Here is a 22,347-nt window from a genome sequence, read left to right as displayed (position 1 = left end):
TGAACAAATCCCACCCTCTCCCCTCTCTCCCCCAAAGTTAGACACCACCTTCGATCGAGAAGGAAGCTCTAACCTTTTTCATAATGACCAGAGTGGAGATAATAATATAATAATAATCCTTGCATTTGATATAGCGCCTTATCACGTCTTCGAAGCTCAAAGCGCTCCACAGAATATGCTGTAAAGTGAATTTTATGAGCGAAACGTGGCAGCCAATTTCACCCAACAGTGTCCTGCAAACAGTCGTGGATTGTGTGACCAAATTATTATTTATAGATGCGTCGATCTTGAGGCTCTAACCTCTGTGCACCTTCATATTAAGCGTGAATGAATTCTTGTGAAGAAATGGCACTTTTACAGATATATTATTTACACAGTGTGTTCATACACGATGCACCTTATTTCACAGTCTTTCGCCTGCAGTGGAATGCCCGGTGCTCCTCAGACCTTTTGGCAGATGTGGAGTCTTGATTTTGCCTCTTTCCAGATTTTACAGGAAAGTCCTTTTGCACAGTCACAGCGCTGAAAGAGCTCCAAGCCATGGGAACCCTTCCTCCTCTGTTTGGTACAGACTTCCCCTTGACGAAGAACTGGTTTGCAGATCTTGGTCCAGAAGTGGCGGGCACAGCAGAATCCTTCCGCACAGTCTGAGGAGCGCAAGCAAGAGTCTCCTTCATGACCTGCGAATTGAAACATGTGCTTATTAAATAGATCAAGGAAACACACAAAGCCACTGTGTATCAACTCCCACCACAACGATAGTTTAAAAGGGAAGCATTTCCCTTTTTGGATCAGAAATGATGGTGTACTCTGGGTCAGTTTATAGTAGGGATGTTGATCCCAGGAACCAGAGCCGGATTAAACAATAGGCCAAGTAAAACAAGCCTCTCTTCCCGTCATTCTCCAGAATGAGGCTGCTCAGAGAGCGATGGGAAGTGGGGCGGAGCTGGAGGTATGACTTATAATAATAATAATCCTTGCATTTGAGATAGCGCCTTATCAGGTCTTCAACAACAACAAGATTACATTTGTATAGCGCCTTTTACGTCGGGAGGACGTCCCAAGGCGCTGGACAGAGTACAGCATTTCAGACCCAAGCTGGGGTCAGGGGAGGGAGAAGGGAGGGGAGGGGAAGGGGGGTGTCCGATGGCATGGTCGAAGAGGAGGGTCCTGAGGTGGAACTTGAAGGAGGCTAAGGAGGGGCGAAGTGGAGTGATTGGGGAATGGAATTCCAGAGGTTGGGAGCAGAGTGGCTGAAGGCTCTTCTGCCAATGGTGGGGCGGGTGGGTCGGGGGACATGGAGCAGGCCAGAGCCGGCTGAGCGGAGGGAATGGGCGGGTTTGTAGGGGGTTAGGAGGTCGCAGAGGTAGGGTGGGGCGAAGCCATGGAGGGCTTTGTATGTGAGGACCAGGATCTTGAACTGGATCCTCTGAAGGATAGGGAGCCAATGGAGTCGGGCGAGAATGGGGGAGATGGGGTCACGGAGTTTGGTGAGGGAGAGGACACGGGCTGCAGAGTTCTGGATTATCTGCTTCACAGATTAAGTGAATTGACTGTATATTTTGTGGAATAGTAGAAATATTGATCCCAGTTCTGTCAATGTGTGACCCAATAAATAATGTCATCTGATTGTGTCTCATTGCCTCCACTTTGGGGGTGGGGAAGAGTGTGGGGGTCGGGGGAAGGCGGGATCTCTTACTTAACAGAATTCCTTAACAAGAAATCTGATTCAGGGAAATAGGCTCTTCTTCTGGTAACTGACGTATGACATGCAAAGTCGAGAGCTTTGCTCCGATTGATATTCCTGGACTGGGGTTCCTGCTGGTTAAAGGGAATGCTAATGGGATTGCTAATTAAGGAATTTTTGCTAAATATATTAATCACAGGAAATGGCATAGTGTTGCCTCAAGTGGGGGGCGAACAAAGATGATGAGTGTCAGTGTAATTAAGGATTTCTCTTAACAGTCAGGAGATTTTTATTTTGCTACTTTCTCCCCTCCCACTCCACTACACCTTCCCTACCTCCAGCGCCCCCCCCACCCACATCCATCCCCCCGCCCTCCTCTCCTGGCTGTTGCTGACTTTTACTGTGTTACAATTCCAAGGGATGATAGATGCTCTCCAGCATTAAAGGGAAAGTCCTTCAGTATAGGTCTCTGTCCCTTTAAAATCCCACTTGCTTGCGCTCACGTTGACATCTGGCAGCAAGTAAATGTGTTTTACGATTCTCCTCCTGGGAAGAATCAGTTCGCCTGACGGTGTGATCGACTGCTATATGAGTCTTGCGTTGTGCAGCAACTGATTACACATTGAATCCCTCGAGCTAACAACTGGCAGGCTCCTTTCTTATGTTAAATCATTTTTTTTTAATGTTTCCGTTTGAAACACGAATAATTCTTCATCGCTACAGTTTTCACAATTCTATCAGTGCTCGCACCATGGATGGCATCGAGGAGGAAGGACCTGGTGTATGTGTTCCAGGCCTCTCTGACAGGATTGCGGCACTTCTGTTTGAGGGTGATGTTGTGCTGCTGGCAGACTCATCTGGGGACCTTCTGCACTGCACCCACCATCATGAAGACTGGACCAATCAGTGGGACATGTGGTGGGTGCTCCCAAGTGCGGAATCATGGTTCTTCACGGCCCAAGAGAAGACATCGAGGGAATTGATTGAAATAACAGCCAGCCTGGCTCATCAGCACGGCTTGGGAGGGCAGACCAGTCACTGGGGACAGGGACTCTTCCCAATCAGCAGAATAGTCGCCAATAAGTACGTCAGACGAGATGGATTCAGGTGGGAGGAAGAACAGTGCTCTTTAGTAATAATTGCTCTTGGATATCGAAAAAATCAGAAACTCTGTTGCCAGTGCTGATGGTAGTAACGGTAACCATTTGCAGTTGCCAGCAATGGGCCAGAGTGTGTTTATAAATAGGGTCAGTAATTATTGGACAGATTACTCTTAAATCTGTCAAAAGTGGATTATGAGTTTGATCAAGAAAAGACTGAACTCTTTAATATTTACATGCTCCCACTCGGTGATATCATCTGAACGCATGGGGTTAACTTTCACATGTATGTGGATGACACCCAACTCTCTCTCTTGCCCTCCGCCCTCTATTCCAGGACCACTTCTGTCCAGATGGATTGCTTGCCAGGCATCAAATCCTGGATGAAAGCCAACGTTCTCCAGTTGAATGTTGACATGACCGAGATTCTCCTGGTTGACTCCCACCAACACCTCCACAACTCGGATGTTGACAGCATCAATATTAATGGATGCACTCTCCACCTCACTGAGCTAGTATGGAACCTTGGTGTCTTGTTCGACCCTCAACTGTCCTTTATACCTATACCTTGACCAGTTCAGCTTTACCCCACCTCCCCAACATTGTCCACCTCCTATTGAGTTTAAGAGCCTTATCCTCACTTTTAAAGCCACCCACAGCCTTACCCCTTGCTACCTCTGCGACCTGCTAAAACCTCACCAAACTGCATGTTTCCTCCTCTTGACAGACACTGACCTGTTCCATGACACATACCCTCTCCTCCCACCATCAGAGGTCAGACCTTCAGCCTTTCTGCCCTCACCCTTTAGAACTCCATTCTGGAGTCTATTCGCCTTGCCCCTTACTTCCTTCAAAGCTCATCTCAAGACCTTCTTCTTTGACCTGTGCCTTCAGTCATCCTCCCATCACATCCCCTTGCCCTCAACCCCTCTTGATTCCAATCCCCAGTTCAGGTGCAAACCCCTGACTGTCCAACGACTTGGGACGTCCTATCGATGTGAAACACAGTGACAGAAAATACAACTTAGAAAGTGTTGCTCAAAATATATAAACCTATTAACTATTGCAGCTCCATCTGGTTATGGCACAATAGTTCATTACAACCTATGGTTTTCCCCCAGATCCAAACAATCCCTACATGACTAAAGGGTATGAAATTCTCAGGTTTTCTTGTTCTTCATTGCTAAATTGTTGGACAGTCATGTTTTTTATATAAACATTGTTTCACAGCTGATCCTTAGCTTTCAAACAAATTTAATAATAATCTTTGCACTTAGTATAGTGCCTTTCACGTTGGGAGGACGTCCCACAGTGCTTCGCAGAATTTACTGCGAAGTGATTGTTAACTTGTGGGTTGATTATGGCAGCCTGAGTGTGCACAGCAATCAACGTCTTATAAGCAGCCATGAAAGAAACGTCCAATTTTACTTTGGGGATTGTTGGCCAGGACACTGGGAGAAAGTCTTCTCTTTTGAATAATGTCAAGGGAGCTTTAACATCCACCTGGAAAGGCGGACAGGAACTTGGTTTAACATCTCATCCAAAGGACAACACCTCTGACAATGCAACACAACCCCAGCAATGCATGGGAGTGTCACTATTTGAACCAGGCTTATGACTAACCTTTCTCCCGTGACGGTTTGGTTTGTGTGTTGCCCACGTTCTGCCAATATGTGCCCTTGGTCCCATGGTGGGTTCTTTTCTTGCTGTGTTCTTGAATGTCCCCAGTGGTGGCTCTGTGATTGGTGCCTTCAAGAAGCTGTATGCAGATACCTGGAGAAAGGGATTCTCTCAGTTAAAAATGAGTTACATTCATACAGACAGTCAAACCAACAGAGCAATTAAGACAAATTTATAATAATAATAATAATAATAATAATAATAACAATAATCCTTGCATTTGATATAGCGGCTTATCACATTGTTGAGACATCGTAAAGCGCTTCACAGAATATACTGTAAAATGAATTGACTGTATATTTTGTGGACAATACACAGCAGCCAATTGTACATCAATATCCCACAGACAGTCGTGACCAAATCATTATTATTATTTTTTTGAAGGAATTATTATCCCCTGGAAAGCGATTCCCCAATCGACTAACAACTGGATTCCTACTTACTAACAGAGGCATGTGGAGTAACGAAACTTGCCTAAATTTTCACCCTGACAGATCCTCTCTCTTGTGAGGCGAGTACACTAACCAATACACTACAGGACTAACCTTTCTCTTGTATGATTTAACACTCATTTCAAAAGATAAACCCACTCACTGGGCACAGTAAAGGAAAAGTATTTATTTACTGAACATACAGCAGGAGGCCGAAATTTTTTTGTGGTGTTTGCCTTAAAACCAATGTTACTCTAAATCTGTTTTTCCATAGTTCTTCATTTTAGAAAAACAATTTCAAAATTAAGACTGAATTGAAGAGTTTTCCCAAATTCAGTAAAATCTTACATTTAAAGGTAACCATTGCAAAGGTTGAGAACATAAAGAATTTGAGGATTTTGGTGTCTTTATTTCTGTTGGAATGTATCATTGAACTGCAAAGACATCATTATGCAAATGGACTTTTGATTAAAGGCTCGCCTGGCTTTTCTCCATATCCACCGAACATGTCGAAGGCCCTTTTACATTTTGTATTTGTGTGTTTGCAAGCCAAGTCTGACTATAGATTATATAGAACAGAATTCTTTACAAATGGTGCCCATATTTTTAAAGGATGGAGGCCCTGTTGGAGTAGAGGTCCTATTATTTTGTTTCACAAGCTGAAGGGATAACGCTCTTGATTCCCTTGAGATACAGACTATAATAAAGAATTATTTGGTCCCTATTGAATTAGAATGGAAGCAGAAGAGGCCCCAAGTCATGACCCCGTCACATAGTCAACTGGAATTTTTTTTTCCTTTTTTATGATCTCAATTTCCCATATAAAAAAAGTTCAGATATGTTCCATATGTGTATGAGATCGTGACAATACATTCAGGTCTGTCTCGATTAGAACTGGGATTTGTTAAATTAAAACGAAATGTAAATTTTGTTCCAGTTTGCACATATTAGATACATCTGTCTCTTCAAAAGCAGATGGTCTAAATGATAAAGAACCAATGAGTATTATATACCTGCATTGAATGCTCTGAAAGGTTAATTATGAAACTCTCATCTTTTAGATGCGTGGGAAACTCTATGTACTTTGAAATCACTGGTTCATGCCAGTTGATTCTAAAAGGATTTACGTCCATATTTGCGGGATTTTGCTGCGCACAAATTGGCTGCTACAATCACCCACAAAGCACACAGACAGTATATCCTACGATGTGCTTTGGAACATCTTCCTGAAAATATACCATATGTAAGGATTATTTATTTAAATTAATGTATTCATGAATCCTGAATAAAATATGCCCACAGATGCAAGCACTGTCATCCTATCGTAGAAAATATCTCTTTAAAATAACTTTGAAAAGATATACATATTTGTGTGAAGAAATTTGAAAAATATCTCAACTGGTATGGCAACACAAGAGCCCAAAAGTAAAACAACTATTTTCATTTGGAACCCAGTTACATGTGTTTCGAATAGAATATGTCCTTGGCCATATTGTGTTCAGCCTGGCTCAGTTGTTACCACTCTAGATTCTGATTCTCAAGATTGTGGGCGCAAGCGCCACATCAGAGCTTAGAACTCATATAATAATAATGTAATAATAAACCTTGCATTTGATATAGCGCCTTATCAAATCTTCGAGATGTCTCAAACAGCTTCACAGAGTATACTGCAAAATGAATTGACTATATATTTTGTGGGCAAAATGCGTCAGTCAATTGCGCACAGCAGTGTCCCACAAACAGTCATGGATTAAATGACCAAATTCTTATTTTTATTTATTTATTTTTGGAGGAATTATTATCCTCGAACAAGCGATCCGTCAATCGACTAACAACTGGGTTCCTATTTACTGCTAAGAAAACAGAGGAGTGTGGAGTAAGGAAGCTTGCCTAATGTTTTGTCCATGTCGGGAATCAAACCAAGGTCCTATCGTTTGCGAGGCGAATATTCTAACCACTAAGCCTAAGCTAGTCTAAGATGTCTAAGCTAGTCTTAGAAATGTGCTGCGTTGTCGGAGGTGCTATCCTTCAGATGGGACGTTAAACCGAGAAAGTTTAAAGAAAGAAAGTTAAAAGGCACTACACCAAATGCAAGGATTATTATTATTTTTAAGCCTCCATGATACAGGACAAGTGAGGCTTCCATAACATCTATGTGATGGTGACCCTCATTAGTGATCTGGTTGCCCTCACTTGTAGAGTTACTTATCTCCTGGGTAGATCTTACTATTTGTTTCTGGTCCTCAGCCAGATATTGAATTCCAGAATAGAGATCAATCACTCCACAATAATGGGGTCTAAGCTGTGTTTTGGGTTAATAACCACACGCCTGATAATAATCCCTCAAGAAAAAAAACAACAATAAAATTGGTCACTTCAATCCACGACTGTTTGAGGGACACTGCTGTGCGCAATTGGCTGCTGCATTTCGCCCACAAATATACAGTCAATTCACTTTACAGTATATTCTGTGAAGAGCTTTGAGACGTCCAGAAGATGTGAAAACGCTGTATCAAATGCAAGGATTATTATTATTATTGTTATTATTATTATTATTATTATAGCACACTAATAAGTGGACTAATAGCCAACCATATTCAGATCCACACAATTTCCTCATATGATTAACTACTGAAACAAATTATAGAATCATCTGTAATTCTTTTCAATGGTGGTCAATTAAAGGCAACCAGTATGTATTTGAATATAAATAATAGTAATCCTTGCATTTGATATAGCACTTTTCACATCTTCGAGACGTCTCAAAGCGCTTCACAGAATATACTGTAAAGTGAATTGGCTGTATATTTTGTGGGCAGAACCCAGCAGCCAATTGCGCACAGCAGTGTCCCACAAAGAGTCGTGGATTGAGTGACCAAATTATTATTTTTTTTCTTAAGGGACTATTATCAGACGTGTGGTGTAAGGAAACTTGCCCAAGGTTTCACCCTGCCGAGAACTGAACCCAGGTCTCTTGCTTGCGAGGCAAGGGCTCTAACCACTGTGCTACAAGACTCTACATGATTATCCCATGAGATATAAGCCCAAACCAGATTTTGGATCCCAATGCAACCTCCAGGTATAATGGCAATAGGTCTTGACACTAAATAAAAGGACCTTCGAATTTTAGTGAGTTGTTGGAATCTCATGGCTAAATGCACTTGTTTTCTTTGCGGCAGTCTTGTGAAAAAGCAACGTTAGTTAGTATATCACCCGATATTAGAAACGTGGTCGAGCAGTTACTGTTATTTTGCTAGGAATACAGTACTTCAAAAATGAAATGAATAAACATTTGGTTGGCATGAAAGGCTGTAGAGGTTAAACATACACAGAGATGAATGATTAATTACTCTATAGAATATTGTGAACTGTTCTGAGCAAGAAAATACTACCGGTGGAAAACAACCAGACAGGGTTCAACAACAACAACAAAATTACATTTGTAAAGCACCTTTCACATCAGGAGGACATCCCAAGGCACTGGGCTAACCAATAGTAGGGATGTGAGGATGGACAGGTAAACTAGTCTTTTGATTACTGAGCTTTAGGTATCATTTATATTGTGCCTTTCATGTCAGGACATCTCAAAGCTTCTCACAATGTGGATGGTACATCAAAGTTATGGATGGGAGTTGAGTGGAGTGGGAAAGATAAACAAAAGCACAGGTAAAGAGAGACATTTTGAGCAAGAAAGAGGGAAAAAATGGCACTGTTTGTTTTGATCATTTAGAAACTTGATTGGAAAAGAAATGAATAATAAGAATAATCATTGCATTCGATATATGGCTTCACGATGGGAAGACGTCTCAAAGCACTGCACAGTATTTACTGTAAAGTGTTTTGAGTGTGTGTGTCTTCCAGCTGAATAGGATAGGGCAGGGCAGGGCGAAACCTTAGGCAAGTTTCCTTATTCCACATGCATCTATTTACCCAGCAGTAAGTAGGAACCTGGTTGTTAGTCGATTGGCGGATCACTTTTCCAGGGATAATAATCCCTTAAAAAAATAAGAAAAATATTTGGTCACTAATCCATGGCTATTTGTTTTGAGTGTTTGCATTTCGCCCACAAAATAAACAGTCAATTCTCTTTAGTTTTGAGACATCTTGAAGACGTGATAAGAAGCTATATCAAATGCAAGGATTATTATTACTATAAGAAGAAAAATTCCCACAAGTTCATTTGTGTTTGAATCAGTTTTCCCAGTTGTTTTGTTAAGTGCTCAGGATCAGGTGGTTATCACTGTCCCTTTACTTAGGCTTACACTTCAGTGATGGTCTGACAAACTGTGCCCTATCGGGTACATTACAGTTGCCCGAGTGCAAGCTACCCACTGCTCTAGGGTGCTGGGCATTAAAGAACTCAGCACCAAAAGGCAGCCAGCCACTGACTGCACTCAGACCCCTTGTTATGCCATTTCCGCTCTGTCTGTCTGTCTGCGTGCGCACAAAGCACTTAGCCCAAAAATCAGACTAAATGTTTGTTTTCAATAAGTTCAATTTTAAAAAAAAGGAACATGAAAGCCTCACAGCACATGCTATGATTAAAGTAAAGATCTTGGCAGCACTGGATTAGAGAGTAAGAAATCCCTGAATGATGTCAGCCTCATTATGAGGTCTAAAAACAGCCAGTTTATTTCTCAGCCTGACACTGCTTGATTTATCCCACATTGAGGAATATGCTCGTCGCAATGCTAGTGTTAGGATGGAACCTTTTACCAGTCTTTATAGCCAGATCACCATTGGCCACTCATTGATGCAGCATGGGTTCAATATAACACTAATCTCCCTCTCCTCTGTTCTAACAAGGAGCTCAGGTTTCCTCTTAAATTCCTTAAGCTTCAGACCATTGTCTTAAGACTTAAGATTGTGCAGCGCGTTGGAATATTCTTGAATTCAGTCATAGTTCAGAAGTCAATTTTCCAGTTTTTTTTGGTGTGACTATGGAAAATCCGAATCCAAATTAAGTCAAAATTTAAGACCTTTTTAAGACCTAAGTGAGTTTTGAGATAGACAAACTGCTTAAAGTGAAAGGAGTTTCAGTGAAACTACTTTGAATCAATGTGCCTGTCTGCAGTAGAACACAGGCTGATGAGAAGCAAAAAAACGTTTAAAAGTTCCGGGTGATCCATTGGGACCACTCACCCATACGGTTATTAATATTAATCCTTACTATCACTGCCCTCCTCTGGGTTTTTAAAACGTTAACAATGACTTGCCATTTGTCACCCATTAGTAGTGTTCAACACAATTTCCTTATGTGTGGTTGTGCAGGGCTCTTTGTTATTGGAAACTATTTGTGGTTTTAGCTGGTTAAACTGCACTGGTAGCCCTAGGCACAATCTGAGGTCCCCAGGTTTTGGCTCTCACCAGGAGGTAATAATCCCTTAAAACAAATTAAATAATAATAATTTGGTCACTCAATCCATGACTGTTTGTGGGATACTGCCGTGTGCAATTGGCTGCTGCGTTTCGCCTACAAAATTCACTTTACAGTATATTCTGTAAAGTGCTTTGAGACATCCCAACAACGTGATAAATCAAACGCAAGAATAATTACATCATACAACCTGCACTGGTTCCCTGAGGCACCCTCTGGGGTCCCCAGGTTTTGGCTCTAATCAACGTGCCCTTGGGTAAGTAGAATGCGTCCTCCAGGGAGATAGTGTGCAATGCAGTCCAGACACAGGGAAATAAATATCCATTCACCAGTGATGTGCATGTATAATAATAATAATAATAATCCTTGCATTTGATATAGTGCTTTTCACGTCTTCTCGACATCTCAAAGCGCTTTACAGAATATATTGTAAAGTGAAATGACTGTATATTTGTGATGTATTTGCAGCGTAAATAAAATAAGTGTACCGTTACTGCAGTAGTTTCCCGGGCAGCACATTGCATCTCGGTGGCAGCGTTTCTTCCTTCTCCGGCAGGACAAGCAGGTAGGGAAGCTTTGGTGATGAGAATGCTGGCAGTATCCCCTGGTCCCGCACTCTTTATCACTGCTACAGGGCTGAATCTACAGGAGGGGGAAAACAGGACGTAAGGGGAATGAAAAAAAGGTAGCAGCATCATTTGAGACAAACATAACACTCCAGATTGAAGGGGGCTGTGTAAAAACGACCCAATGCAGGTGCCCTGGAGGGCTGAGTATCAGGTTTTTGTGTGCTCTTGGTTGTAAGATTGTCTCTTCTCACTGAACTCCGTCACGTTATTGAGATGCTGTGAAAGCTAGCTTTGTCTGAAATCATTTTCACACAGATATCCTCTTCTTATCTCAGTCGCAGTGTCATTCCCTCTCAAACAATGTCCCCTCGTTTCACAGTAAACATCCCAGGCTTTGCCAATTTGCTGCTGGGTGTGAGACGTAAAAACATTTTGGCGATAACTAACACAACTGCTGTACATTCAGAAGTGTATGGTGGGCAGTAATTGACTGATACGGGTATTGCTCCCGTAATGATATATCAAAAGTCAGATCTCTTCCCACAATAGGATTTATAGCAATCTAACCTAGAAAGTTAGACAGTTTTTTGCTGTCAAAGAATTTTAAACAGATAGTTCTTTCAGAGAAATTGCACAGGCAAAAAGCATCAAATGGCCTCCTTCTATACTGCAAATTTCTATGATTCTGTTGAATGAAATTTAAAAATGTAGATATTTGTATTCAGCCAGATGCATTTCCCTTATCTCTAGGCCTGAATATTACTGATAGCATTTTTTATTACTTGACTAACATTGACAGCAGCCGATCCTACAAAACTGAAACCAACTCTGTCAGATTATGAGAATTAAGTGGGTGAGAGAATTTCTGAAACTGTCAATGTTCATTGCTTGGAGCATACACATATGGTTGCCTTTGTCAGTGACAACAAACAGCAACAACAACAACAACAAAATTACATTTGCATGGTGCCTTTCACATCGGGAGGATGTCCCAAGGCGCTGGACAAACAGTGTTTCGGACCTGAGCTTAGTTGGGGGTCAGGATTGAGGAGGATGGAGGGCAGAGTAGGAAGGAAGGTGACCAAAGACACGGTCGAAGATGAAGGTATTGAGACTGGTCTTGAAGGAGGTAAGGGAGGGGATGAGGTGAAGGGACTGTGGGATGGAGTTCCAGAGGATGGGAGCAGAGTGGCTGAAAGTCCGCCCACCAATGGTGTGCGGTCAAGGTAGGAGATGTGAAGTAGGTCGGAGCCTGCTGAGCAGAGGGAGCGGGTAGGCTTGTAAGGTGCTAGGAGGTTGCAGAGGTAGTGGGGAGCAAGGCCATGGAGGGCTTTGAAAGTGAGGACTAAGATCTTGAACTGTATGCTCTGTGTGATGGAAGCCAGTGGAGTTGGGCGAGGATGGGGTGATAGGGTTGTGGAGCCTGGTGTGGGCTACAGAGTTCTGGATGATCTGCAACCTATGGAGAGAGGAGTTGGGGAGGCGTGTATGAGGGTCTTGGCTGCCTGCAGTGTGAGACGTTGTCATGACCAGGCGATGTTGTGGAGGTGGGCAAGGCAGAGCGGATCATGGCACAGATGTGGGGTAGAAAAGACAGTTGAGGGTCAAACAAGATGCTAAGGTTCTGGACTGGCTCGGTGAGGTGGATTATGCATCCATGAATGGTGATACTGTCAGTGCCTGAGGTGTGGAGGCGCTGACAGGAGCCAGTCAGGAGGACCTCAGTGTTGTTGATGTTCAGCTGTAGAAAGTTAGCTCTCATCCAGGACTTGATGTCTGACAGACATTCAGTCAGCACAGCAGTGGTCCTGGAGTCAAGGGTGGAGTCAGAGAGATAGTGTTGGGTGTCATCCGCATACATGTGGAAGTTGACCCCATGTCTGTGGATGATGTCACCGAGGGGGAGTATAGAGATGTTAAAGAGGAGGGGACTAAGGACAGAGCCCTGATGAAACCCTGCACAAGATGGTGGGGGAGCTAGAGGAGAAGCCGTTTGTGGAGATGAAGTGGAGACGTGTGAGGGGTAGGATCTGAACCATTCAAGGACAGAACCATGACACTCACAAAACTATCCAACGCAGAAAAAAATCGCAGAAAATCAATGCAGCATTTATATTATTACGACTGCCCTCTCTATAATCTAAATGTGTGATCAAGGATGTAGGGGAAATGTTAATGGATTATTTACGCTGGTTACCAGAGGGCACACATTTAAGATAAAGTCAAACCTGTTTTCAGCAACCACTCAGCAGGACTGGACTGAAGTGGCTTTTACATAAGGGTGGCCTCTGAGTAAGGGTTCATTGGTGTGTGTACAATTTTTTGTGTATAAGTGTATAGAAAAATACAGAAAAATCCGAACCCATAAATCAAACTAGCTTCAATAAAGTAAAATATCAATTACAAAATACAAATCATTACTGTTTCTGCGGGACCAAAATTTCCACAGGCCTACGTGTACACCGACAGGACTAAAATAGAGACAGGTGGTTGCTGAATGGAGGCAATTTATTATGGAATATCGGTCCGGACTGTTCCAGGGTGATTGGTGAAGGCAGGTGGGTTGCTGAATACAAGTGGCTGCTTTAACAGGTTTGATTGTATTCACAAAAAGAACTGAAGCAAGGAAAAATATCTTCATACAGAGAGTGGTTGGAACGTGGAATTATCTGCCACAAGTCATAGTTGAAGCAGACTCCATAAAATCATTTGATAGTGAATTAGATAAATGGTTAACAAATAATAGAGGTGATGGGGAGTAGAGGAGAGTAAGTAGCTCATGTATAGAAAAACACCAGCACAAACTTGATCACTGAACAGTATGAATCTGTGCATTTTTGAATCCAGGAGAGACTGTACCATAAATTAAGTTTTTTGTTTCCTAGTTCAGAATCATATTGGTACTTCTCTATTAGATAGCTGTTTACTAACTACTCCCATGAATCCATTATTCTCCATGTAAAGTAAACGGCATAGGGAACTCCCTGGTGATCTGCTGTGAAATGTAATTACATTGCACTCTTTCATGACGTTTGAGACCATTTGTGCAGCTACAATAACACAACCCTTTGATTGTCAGTAAAGTATTACAACACAGTCCAGATGGTGAAGCAATAGTTTTAAATTGATGTTGAAATAGCAGTTACCAAGCGATGTTTTCTTCCTGATCTGCACAATTTGGTTTGTTCAGTCGGGAAGCACATGAGGAAACTCATCACCATACTTAATAGTATCCAAACAAATTTAAATGTTCTTGTGTCTGGTATGGCTGTGCAGACTCTCCCTGGAGGGATGCACCCTGCTAACCTAATTTCGGGAACACCATTACCAAACACATCACCCTAAAACCAGCTCAGCCTCGCTTGCCTCCCTCACACACCTAGGAAGACAGTCACTAGTTGGTGACTACACAAAGAGAGCCACATACAGCTACATATTTTAGAAGCAGCTAGAATTGGATTCAGGGTCTAGGGAGGCGAGTGATCATTTCTGTTGATCGCTCACTGTAACGTGCTGATGATTATACCTGAATACAATATAGTCAATATTGGAATATCTAAAGATTTCTTTAAACAATAATATCAGCATTTGAGCAGATTATTATTATCCTGAAGCTGCCATCTCACAGTCCAGCACATTTGTATAAGAAGCAGTCCTTAGGTACAAATCCTATTCTTGCTCTGTGAATCTAGGCAGTAGTATCACTACACTAATCTACAACAGCTTGCATTTATATAGTGCCCTTCATGTAGGTTAGAATCTCAGAGCACTTAATCGACTGTAGTGACATCCTAGCCAAGATTATCGTTCTCCTTGCATGGTGCTGATGAAGGAGAGCAGTGTGATCTTTCGTTTAACGTTTAAATCTCTTCCTCAGCTGTGAAGATAATAGGATTTCCTAAATCAGTTTAGTCTGGGAATGGAACCTAGGATCTCGCTAACCAAGCCGGTTAGGTACCAACGTACATGGTCCATTTTCCCACTGTGTCATTGAAAAGTGGAGAAAAAAAAATTATACTTGGTATTAGCTCTTATTCTAGACTGACACTTTCACTTGGTACTGGAGGAGTACTGCATTGTTAGAAGTACAGTCTTTCTGAAGAGACATTGAAGCTTTACTGGAAAGAAAATTTGAGATTTGTCTCACTATCTACATATACAATAGTTGAGGCTAACACTCCAGTATAATACCGGGAATAAGTGGTTTGGCCTATGAGCACACCATGGAGGAACTTGGATTTTTTCCGCTGGAACAAAGGAAGTCGAGGTGTGGCCTGATGGAGATCTTTAAAATTCTGTGGGAGTTTGGCAGAGTCAAAAGGGAGAAATAATTTCCACTGGTCAATGAGGCAGTGAGACAAGAGGGCATCATTTTAAAATAGTTAGTAAACAAGCAAATGCAGAGATTAGGAAAAAAAATTCACGCACAGAGCAGTTACGAAATGGAATGTCCTGTTGAGAAACAGTGGTTGAGGCAGAGTCCATATTGGCTTTCAAAAGGGAACCAGATAGATACCTTAAAAAAAGTCAGCTATGCGGGCATGTGGAAAGGGCAGGTAAATGTGACTTAAAGAATTACTCTTAAAGGACCTGGGCCTGACACAATGAACCAAATAACCTTCTTCTGTGCATATATTTCTCTGGTTCTGATAGTTCTATGGTTCTAAATGCTTACTATCAAATGAGATGTTAAACTGTCTGTTCAGTTGAACATTACAGAACCCATAGCATTATCTGAAAAGAGAAGAGAGGTGCTCTTGGTGTCCTGGTAAACCATCCTCCAGATAAATTAATTATTAATTTCATGGCTGTTTATGGGACAATGATAAGTGCATGGCAGCAAAATGGTTCTCATTACACAATTCCCATTAAGCAAATATATTATAATAATTTTTACATTTGATATAGTGCCTTATCACGTTGTTGTAAAATCGCAAAGCACTTCACGGACTTTCAATTTAACATCTCATCCAAAAGACTGCAACCCTGACAATGCATCACTCCCCTGGCCCTGTGCTGGAGTGTCACCCTAGATTATGAACCCAAAGTCCTGACTTGAAACTTGAACCCACAACCTTCTGAACCCAAAACCCACTTTTCACCCACAAAATACACAAAATTCACTTTACAGTATATTTTGTGAAGCGCTTTGCGATGCCATAACAATGTGATAAGGTGTCATATAAAATGCAGGATTATTATTATTATTAGGACCTCAGTGGCAGGAGGATTACCAACAGAGCCAGGCTGATACCTAAGATAATTTTAATATGCTGTGGTGCTGTGGCGAGTCAAGGGTTGTTATTGTTTGTTAATAATTTTCAGAAACTCTACTAAAAAAGAACAATCCGTGCACAGGCCCATTAGTTTCTCATCAGCAAAGGGTTTATTGCACACATTGGATACTTTGCCAGAGATCACAAATGTTTGCGGATTTGGCCTTCGTTTGCTGGCCTGTCAATTGTTAATGTACTGATGTAGGAGAGTAATTAGAACAAAATGATACTGAAAACATACATAAATGGTATTGTTGGGGTCAGGAATTTGATTTTGTGTGTGGATAATTTGAGGAGTGACTTGGCTCACTGTAATCCTATATTTGAATCAGGCACATGTTTATCTGCAGTTCATTCTGCACACAGCAAAATTCATCCTTAAATAGGTTTAAAGGAAAACAACATTTGGAAATCAAAGTAGGCTGCAGCATGAACCCACCAGCATGGTATCCTATCTGGCACGAGCTCATTCCTGTTGCAGATACAGGGGAAATAGGAAAACCAAACCGGGCTTCAGCCCCCAGGAGTGGGTGGACTGATCCCAATCTGTCACTTTGTCTGTTTGTGATTGTATCACACATGGGGGGTGTGGGGGAGAGAGAGAGAGGAGGGGAGACAAACATAATGTTTGAAAAGAGAAGTCGTACCTAAGCAGACATGATGGTGCCTTCTTATTCCAATAGAGAAAAAATAGATAAGAATCCTTCGCTCCCACATCCACCATAGGTCTAACAGTACAACTTTGAAAGTATAAGCTTTTTAGACGTTCAAAGTTGCCCCCATTAATATCATTTACTTTGACTCGCCTGTCAACTTGTTTCTATTTCTCCTTGTTTCTCTTGTACTCTCTCTAGACCTCTAATTATCTCATATTCTTTCTTCATGCACAGATATTATTCTCTCTTCCCAAATTCCAGGAACCCTTCCTATGGTTCAGCCTTTTAGACTGTTTTTGATACTCAAATGAAGTTCCTCATTGTGTTTTTGTTTATACCATAAGCACAGCTTTAACAAAGTTGCATTAAACTGTCACTTTGACCCTTTGGCATTCATGCCCCAATCTTTTTACTAATAGTTTATTCATTTTCCTTCTATAGAACCATAGAAACTTCTGCATTCGGCTCATCATTTTCTGTGCTGGCTTTTTTTAAGAGTAATCCTTTCAGTCCTATTGACCTGCACTTTCCCCATACCTCGGTAGCTGACTCTTTTTCATTTATCTAGTTTGTTGGGCTTTCTACCTTTCTCCCAAGTCATTCCTCTCCTTCTCTCTTTGGGTCACTTCTTGACTTGAACTTCTTGCTCACTTTCTCTCAACTCACTCACTTTGCTCATGCGATTCCCCAAAGTTTATATCCTGATGTAAAGATTTCCAATCACTTATAAGAGTATTCATATGTTGTCAAAACAAAGTCTTATTTGTGTTAGCAACATAAGGTGCATACGTATACCTTGAGGTGACTGAGGAAAACTCACTTGGCTGACAGTAACATCCATCACTCCTCCCTAGATATGGGATTATTACATTGGAACATTAAATAGCCAGAAAAACATGCTATAATTTATAGCCTACCAATTATTATTCTAAAGATCTATTGTTACTCAAAATATACGTCAGTCACAGCTTAAGGGTGAATATGACTAGCACATCCATTCCATACGGAGAAATCGCAGCTTTATTTTATCAAATCGAATTGCACTTAAATGTGAGTGAGAGAAGTGAGGTAGTTAATAGAAGACTCACTGTATTTGATACAACAGTTAAATAATAATAATCCTTGCATTTTATATAGTGCCTTATTACGTCGTTGAGACTTCTCAAAGCATATTGTAAAGTAGATTTTACTGCGTATTTTGTGGGCGAAACCCGCCAACCAATTACACACAGCAATGTCCCATAAACAGTCGTGAATTTTTTTGAGGGATTATTATCCCCGGAAAACGATCCACTAATCGATTAACAACCTGGTTCCTACAGAGGCGTGAGGAGCAAGGAAACTTGCCTAAGGTTTCGACCCGCCCGGGAATCGAATCCTGGTCCTCTCACTTGCGAGGCGAGCCTGCTAACCACTAGGACTCCGCAGAAACTCCAAAGAAGCAAGAGTTTTTTTTTCTGAAATGGGAACTGGTCAAAACCTGGAATACAGACAAAGGCTATTTAATCATCTCAAGGCTTTGTTGCATTCCAGAGTAAAAAACAACTGATTTATGAGCCCTTATGTAGGAGACAATTTCCAGGCTTGCTCTTCAAGGGGCAATGTTGCCCCTGCCCAAGCACATGGCCTGACAAGTTTCTCGCCAGTGTTGTGAATGTGTGACACAACGCCAGAGTGATTCACATCGAAAACAGACATTGCTTGTCTATTTTCACTTTGTGAGCAGTGTGGATCTTCTGCACTTTTCCTCCTCAATAAGAACAATATTTCTCCTCTTTAGAATGTGGGAATGTCCTTATCCCTTAAGAACTCAGATGTGCTACTAATTTTGATCCGCTGTATCGGTTCAAACCAAACAAGGTTTTAGCAATCAATGAAATATCCACTCAACTGTCCCAGTAAGTGAAATGTTTCTGGTCTATTTACAGAATTGAGTTTTTGTTATTCTCTCATAGTTAAAGGATTGTGTTTTGTTTTAACTCACAAAACAGCATTTCACTAAGTCCAATAAAATACAAAGCACACCAGATAGAGATGGACCTTTGGCTGAACATATAACTATTTGCTTTTCAATGATGTAGGATTCATAGAATCATAGAATCCTACAGCACAGAAGGAGGCCATTCAGCCCATCGTGCCTGTACAGCTCTTTGAAAGAGCTATCCAATTAGTTCCACTCCCCCGCTCTTTCCTCATAGCTTTGCAAATTTGTCCTTTTCAAGTAAATATCCAATTCCCTTTTAGATGCTGTTATTGAGTCTGATTCCACCACCCTTTCAGGTAATGCATTCCAGATCGTAACAATTCTCTGCGTAAATATTTTTTTCCTCATCTCCCCTCTGGTTCTTTTCTCCATTGCCACTTTATGTTTTGTGTATTCAGTTGTCCCTCTGATCACAGAAGCTACAATATGTTTAATTCCCCATCCTTATTGCCTTCACATTTTTTGCTTTGGTTGGGGTTAGAAGAATTGTCAGATTTGTATTGAAACATATTCGAGAATTAAACTCTCCCTCTGAAGATGCAATCCAGCTGCAAATCTGTGTTCATGCTTACACCATGTATTAGTACAGGATGTGTGACTGCTTACCAAGCAGCGAATGGATGAAATAGTTAAACCTAATGGTACCTTTAATGTACCTGCTCACCCCTGGTTGAACGTGCTGCATACAGTTGTTTACTTCTACGGCTGACAGCTAGTTTTCCCCCATTGCTTCCTCTCTTTCCCCAGAATTGGTTTGTCACAACAGATAATAATAGCATCATAGGACACAAAATGCCTTGAAGACTTAATAATGATAATAATCCTTGCATTTGATATAACGTCTTATCATGTCTTCGAGACGTCTCAAAGCATTTCACAGAATATACTGCAAAGTGAATTGACTGTATATTTTGTGGGCAAAACTCAGCTTCTAAGACTATTTGGCCTTAAATGTTAAGATCGCTCAGAACCGTGACTAATTCTTCAACGTAGATTTCATTTAGAAACCAGTTCCTTTTAACAACTTGGGGGGTAAACAGTCCAAATTAAGACTGGATTTAAGAATCGTCGACAATCCTTACATGTTAAGGCAGAGTAGTATAACAGGCTACGACTATGTGGGATTTCAAGACTCACGTGTCTTTTAATAGTATTACAATTTAAAATGCAAATCCTTTAGGAGCATTAAATCTACAATCCAAACGAAAGTCCTGTCCCGTTGTTTTTATTTCTGACCTTACTCTCAATTAATTACAACACTAGATATACAGTACAGAGAAAGATTCAGCCTGAACTCACTTTACAAAGTCTTTTTATTATTATTACTATTATTATTATTACGAATCCCTTAGACTCCATACAGTAACAAACGAGTCGAATTCGTGCTGCAATGGTTCAGTTAACGACACAAGGCAAACAGTGCGCGGTGCTGAACTCACACGAAACCTGTTAAAAGTTTTGTTTGAAAAGAGAGAAGAGACGAGAGAGCGGTCGGAACCCTCCGCTATGTTAAAGGTATGCACACGCGGCGCGAACTGGTAAGTTTTTGTCAAGATTAAACCCTGGCATTACTGTGCCTCTAACCAGAACTGTGGTCAATGCGAATCCAGCACTTGCAGGTACAGTGTTATCTATATTGCAGCCACATTCCCCACCTCTCCAACCCCAACCCCAGTTTCCCTACACTTTTAGTGTCCATTTGACTCAGAAAAGAGCATCCAGTGCTCAGCCTTAAGGCTCTCGGGGAGGAGAGAGAGAGAGAGAGAGAAAAATACTATCCCCATGTTATGTGCAGATCAACCTGTATCCTATTGAGCCTCTGCCATCCAGAGCAGGAACCTGGAACTCATTTATGGACAGCAGGAAACTTAACATAAAACTCGTTGGGCTGAGAAGAGAGAGAGAGAGGAGGAGGAGGAGGGGGAGAGGGTGAGGGATCTTTAGGAGATTATGTCTCACCCCAGCGAGGAGCAAAAAGCGCCTGATGCTACAGGGATTGCTATTTAAACCATCGGTTTATGCCCACAAGTGCCTTCACTTGTACGTGAGCTGTTACAGATGTGACTGCAGTCCCAGTGCACAACCACAATCACAGGCGCTGATGCAAAAGCTGTGAGATCTCGGTACCTGATCCGACCCCAAATCCCCCCTTTGCATGCAAACCCCCCCCCCCCTTCCCCCCTCCACAACCCCCCCCACCACCACCACCACCCCAACATCATTCCAATGCATTCCCAGTCCAATATCCCAACTCAACACGCTCTTCCCATCCATTTCCCTGCGACGAAGTCCCAACTCAAGACGATTGCACTTGAAACATACTTGAAACATATACACATTTCCAATACATCATTCCCATATTCCCAGTAAAAAATCCCAACCCAACACGCTCTTTCCCATCCATTCCCAGCACGAAGTCCCCCCCCCCCAGACCCCAGAACCCCAGACCCCCAGACCCCCAGACCCCCAGAAACCCCCAGACCCCGCATCACCCCCCAAAACTCAAGACGACTGCAGTGCAAACACGACTGCAATTCAGCTCTTAATTTTATGTTCAGGGTCCCTCTTGCAAAAGGACTTGACTGACTGTGACTGACTGTGACTGACCGACTCACCTGCCCGGGGCTGGGGAGGGGGTTTTTCTTGTTGACGGTGGCCCTTTGGACGATGCCCGCGGATCTGTTGTGAGTCGGGAGCTGCTCTGCCAGTTGTTGGCCACTGGCCCCCGATTTGATGGCATTGACTTTGGATTTGCCGCTGTCGACCCCGTGAGCGCTTAACATCAGCAGAGCCGCGAGCAGCAGCCAGGAGTACATCTCACACTCACTCACACACTCACACTCACACACTCACACTCACACACACACTCACACACTCACACACTCACACACTCACACTCACACTCTCACACTCACACACTCACACTCACACTCACACACTCACACACTCACACTCACACTCTCACACTCACACTCACTCACACTCACACACTCACACACTCACACTCACACACACAGGGAGCTCCAGGGGGTGGGGGTGCTGGTGATGCTGGTGATGCTGAGGCTGGTGGTGGAGAAGGGCAAAGGATAGGAATAACTTAAAAGAATATTTTTTTAAAAAAGTAATATTTTTTTTTTGGGGTGGGGGGTGGTGGGGGGGGGGGGGGTTCAAGTATTCTGGCTGATGAACAAGGAATCACTGGACTGTGGGGAACAGTCTTGGTGAGGCTTCTGGTTAGAGTATACTTGTCTCTCTCTCTCTCTCTCTCTCTCATACACACACACACACTACACACTATCTCTCTCCTCTCTCTCTCCCTCCTCTCTCCCTCTCTCCCTCTCTCGGTGCAGTTGTTCAGTGTTGCAGAGCTGCTCTCTGTAGCGCTGAGATTCTTGGATGAAGCCTGAATTTCAGCCTCTGCCCCTCCCGAGCTGAGAGGCTGTATTTATAGACCCCACACAGTGTCTGGTTGCCTCCGCCCCTGTTCTCAGAAGGATGACAGATGTCGTTTTTCAGGCGGATCCCTGTAGATGAGCTCGAAACGAAAACAAATAAGGCAGAAAACACCACAAATAACAATATATATA

The 22,347-nt window shown here is 42.2% G+C and overlaps 1 protein-coding gene across 1 annotated transcript; it reads right to left on the bottom strand.

The window, feature by feature from the left end:
- Positions 1-238: 238 nt before the first annotated feature.
- On the bottom strand, positions 239-21,595 carry dkk2 (dickkopf WNT signaling pathway inhibitor 2). The gene is made up of 4 exons (XM_007907687.2): positions 21,376-21,595; positions 10,764-10,917; positions 4,411-4,560; positions 239-680 (listed from the first exon to the last, which is right to left on the bottom strand). The coding sequence occupies exons 1-4, from the start codon at positions 21,574-21,576 to the stop codon at positions 442-444; spliced, it is 744 nt and encodes a 247-aa protein (XP_007905878.1). The 5' UTR covers positions 21,577-21,595; the 3' UTR covers positions 239-441.
- Positions 21,596-22,347: the final 752 nt, after the last annotated feature.

This window comes from Callorhinchus milii, unplaced genomic scaffold (assembly GCF_018977255.1).
Source record: "Callorhinchus milii isolate IMCB2004 unplaced genomic scaffold, IMCB_Cmil_1.0 Scaffold1, whole genome shotgun sequence".
Lineage (NCBI taxonomy): Eukaryota > Metazoa > Chordata > Chondrichthyes > Chimaeriformes > Callorhinchidae > Callorhinchus > Callorhinchus milii.
This window is presented reverse-complemented; position numbering and strand designations above follow the sequence as displayed.